This window comes from Lagopus leucura, unplaced genomic scaffold (assembly GCF_019238085.1).
Source record: "Lagopus leucura isolate 7727_CA_CO unplaced genomic scaffold, USGS_WTPT01 30211-0_obj-0_obj, whole genome shotgun sequence".
NCBI classification, from domain to species: Eukaryota; Metazoa; Chordata; class Aves; order Galliformes; family Phasianidae; genus Lagopus; species Lagopus leucura.
In genome coordinates, this window is record NW_024963125.1 from 1250 (window position 1) to 3457 (window position 2208).

At 65.9% G+C, this 2208-nt stretch overlaps 1 protein-coding gene across 1 annotated transcript; it reads left to right on the forward strand.

Moving 5' to 3' along the window:
- Nucleotides 1-934: 934 nt before the first annotated feature.
- On the forward strand, nt 935-2204 carry LOC122191000 (cysteine sulfinic acid decarboxylase-like; the record flags this gene model as incomplete). Its single annotated transcript, XM_042891196.1, has 5 exons — nt 935-1066; nt 1140-1266; nt 1833-1923; nt 2000-2106; nt 2187-2204. Coding segments are annotated over exons 1-5 (469 nt in total), but the record flags the coding sequence as incomplete, so codon positions are not given.
- Nucleotides 2205-2208: the final 4 nt, after the last annotated feature.

Here is a 2208-nt window from a genome sequence, read left to right on the forward strand (position 1 = left end):
CCCTCGTCCTGCTCTCATCTCCCCTTGCACAGCATCGGCTCCCCTCCTGTCTGCAGGATCCCTTCAGGCACTGCAGGCTGCACTCAGCTCACCCCCAGCTTCTCCATGCTGGATGAGCCCAGCTCCCTCAGCCTGGCTTTGCAGGGAGGTGCTGCAGCCCCTGCTCATCTCCAGCTCCTCTGGACCCTCTCCAACAGCTTCCTGTCCTGGGGGCTCCAGCCCTGGACGCAGTGCTGCAGATGGGGCCTCACAAGAGCAGAGCAGAGGGGGACGATCGCCTCCCTGTCCCTGCTGCCACCCCTCTGCTGATGGAGCCCAGGATCCCATTTGCTTTCCGAGCTGCAGTCACACACTGCTGGCTCACGTTCAGCTTCTCATCCCTCGGGACCCCAGGTCCTTCTGTGCAGGGCTGCTCTCAAGGATCTCCTTCCAGTCTCTATGGATGCCTGCCATTCCTCCGGCCCAAGTGCCAAACTCTGCCCTTGGCCGTGCTGAACCTCATCAGCTTCACCCTGCCCACCTTCCCAGCCTCTCGAGGTCCCCCTGAACGCCATCCCTTCCTTCCAGCCGCTCAGCTGGGTGTCATCAGCAAACCTGCTTGATTCCATTTCCCCAGAGCCCCCCGGGCCACCGCTGTCCCCTTTGCGCCAGGCTGGGGGCAGCGGATGCAGCAGAACTCAGCCAGCCCCCCCATGCACATACTGAGGGCGCTGGGACGGCCTGGCAGCTCTCTGACCCCTCCCCGGGACGCAGCCCCGCTGTCAGCCGGTGCCGGCGGCGCTGCAGACTTTGTCCCCGTGCGCACAGAGGGCACCGCTGGGAAACAGCGGAGATCGCCGCGTTTGGGTGAGGGGGAGAAAGGGAGCGGGGGGGGGGGGGGGCTTCGACCCCATTAAGGGAGACACGCCGAGGTGACCCCGACCCGCGGGGCCGCGCCGCGATGGCGGAGCAGGGCGACCTGGAGCGGCCGGCGGTGGATGGGGCGGCCGGGGAGGAATTCCTGCGTGCTGCCTTTGAGGTGCTGCTGGAGGAGGCGGTCAGGAGAGGCACGGACGCGGCTCAGAAGGTGGGAGCGTGGGGGAGGAAGCGGGGAGCGGGGGGCTCTCGGCCGGGGGCTGAGGGCCGGGCGCTGCCCGCAGGTCTGTGAATGGAAGGAGCCCCAGGAGCTGCGGGAGCTGCTGGACCTGGAGCTGCGGAGCCGCGGGGAGCCGGCGGGCCGCCTGCTGGAGCGCTGCCGGGACGTCATCCGCTACAGCGTGAAGACCTGTGAGAACTGGGAGCCCCCGCGGTCCTCCCTCCTCCCCATCCCCACCCGATCCCGAGATCACGGGTCCAGCAGCCCTGGTCCCTCCGCACAAAGGTCGCAGCAGCTCCACTCGTGTCCCCGCCACCACGCGGCTCCCAGCAGCTCTACTCGTGTCCCTGACACCCAGCTGGGTCCCAGCAGTGCCGTTCGTGTCTCTGCCACCCCGATGGGCCCCAGCAGCCCCATTCACCTGCAATGGATGCCCAGGGAGGTGGTGGAGGCACCGAGCCTGGGGGTGTTCAAGGAAAGGCTGGATGCTGTGTTGAGGGACGTGGTTCAGTGGGAGCTGTTGGGAATGGGGGAACGGTTGGACTGGATGAGCTTGGAGGTCTTTTCCAACCTTGGTGATTCTATGATTCTATGATTCACCTCTCTGCTGCCCTCACAGCAGTGGCAGGCTCCCTCCCAGGCAATCTTTTTCCTCTGGCAGCCATGTCCCCAATGGACCATGTCACCATCACCACTGGCGCGGTGTCTCTCAGCCCCTCCATTCACTGACACCCCTGTCAATCCCCCCCATCCCCAGGTCACCCTCGCTTCTTCAACCAGCTCTTCTCAGGCCTGGACCACCACGCTCTGGCGGGACGCCTGCTTACCGAGACCCTCAACACCAGCCAGTGCGTGCCTGGGGGTGCGGGTGGGGGGGTCTCACTTCAAGGAGCGGCTTCACTCCCCCCCTCGCTGTGCCCCCAGGTACACCTATGAGATCGCCCCAGTGTTTGTGCTGATGGAGGAGGTGGTGCTGGCCAAGCTGAGAGAGCTGGTGGGCTGGAACAGCGGCGACGGCATCTTCTGCCCCGGTGAGGGGGGAGGCTGCTGTGGGACCCCCGGCTCCAGGCACGTCCTTGACGTCAACGCTGCTGTCCTTGTGCCCGGGCAGGGGGCTCCATCTCCAACATGTA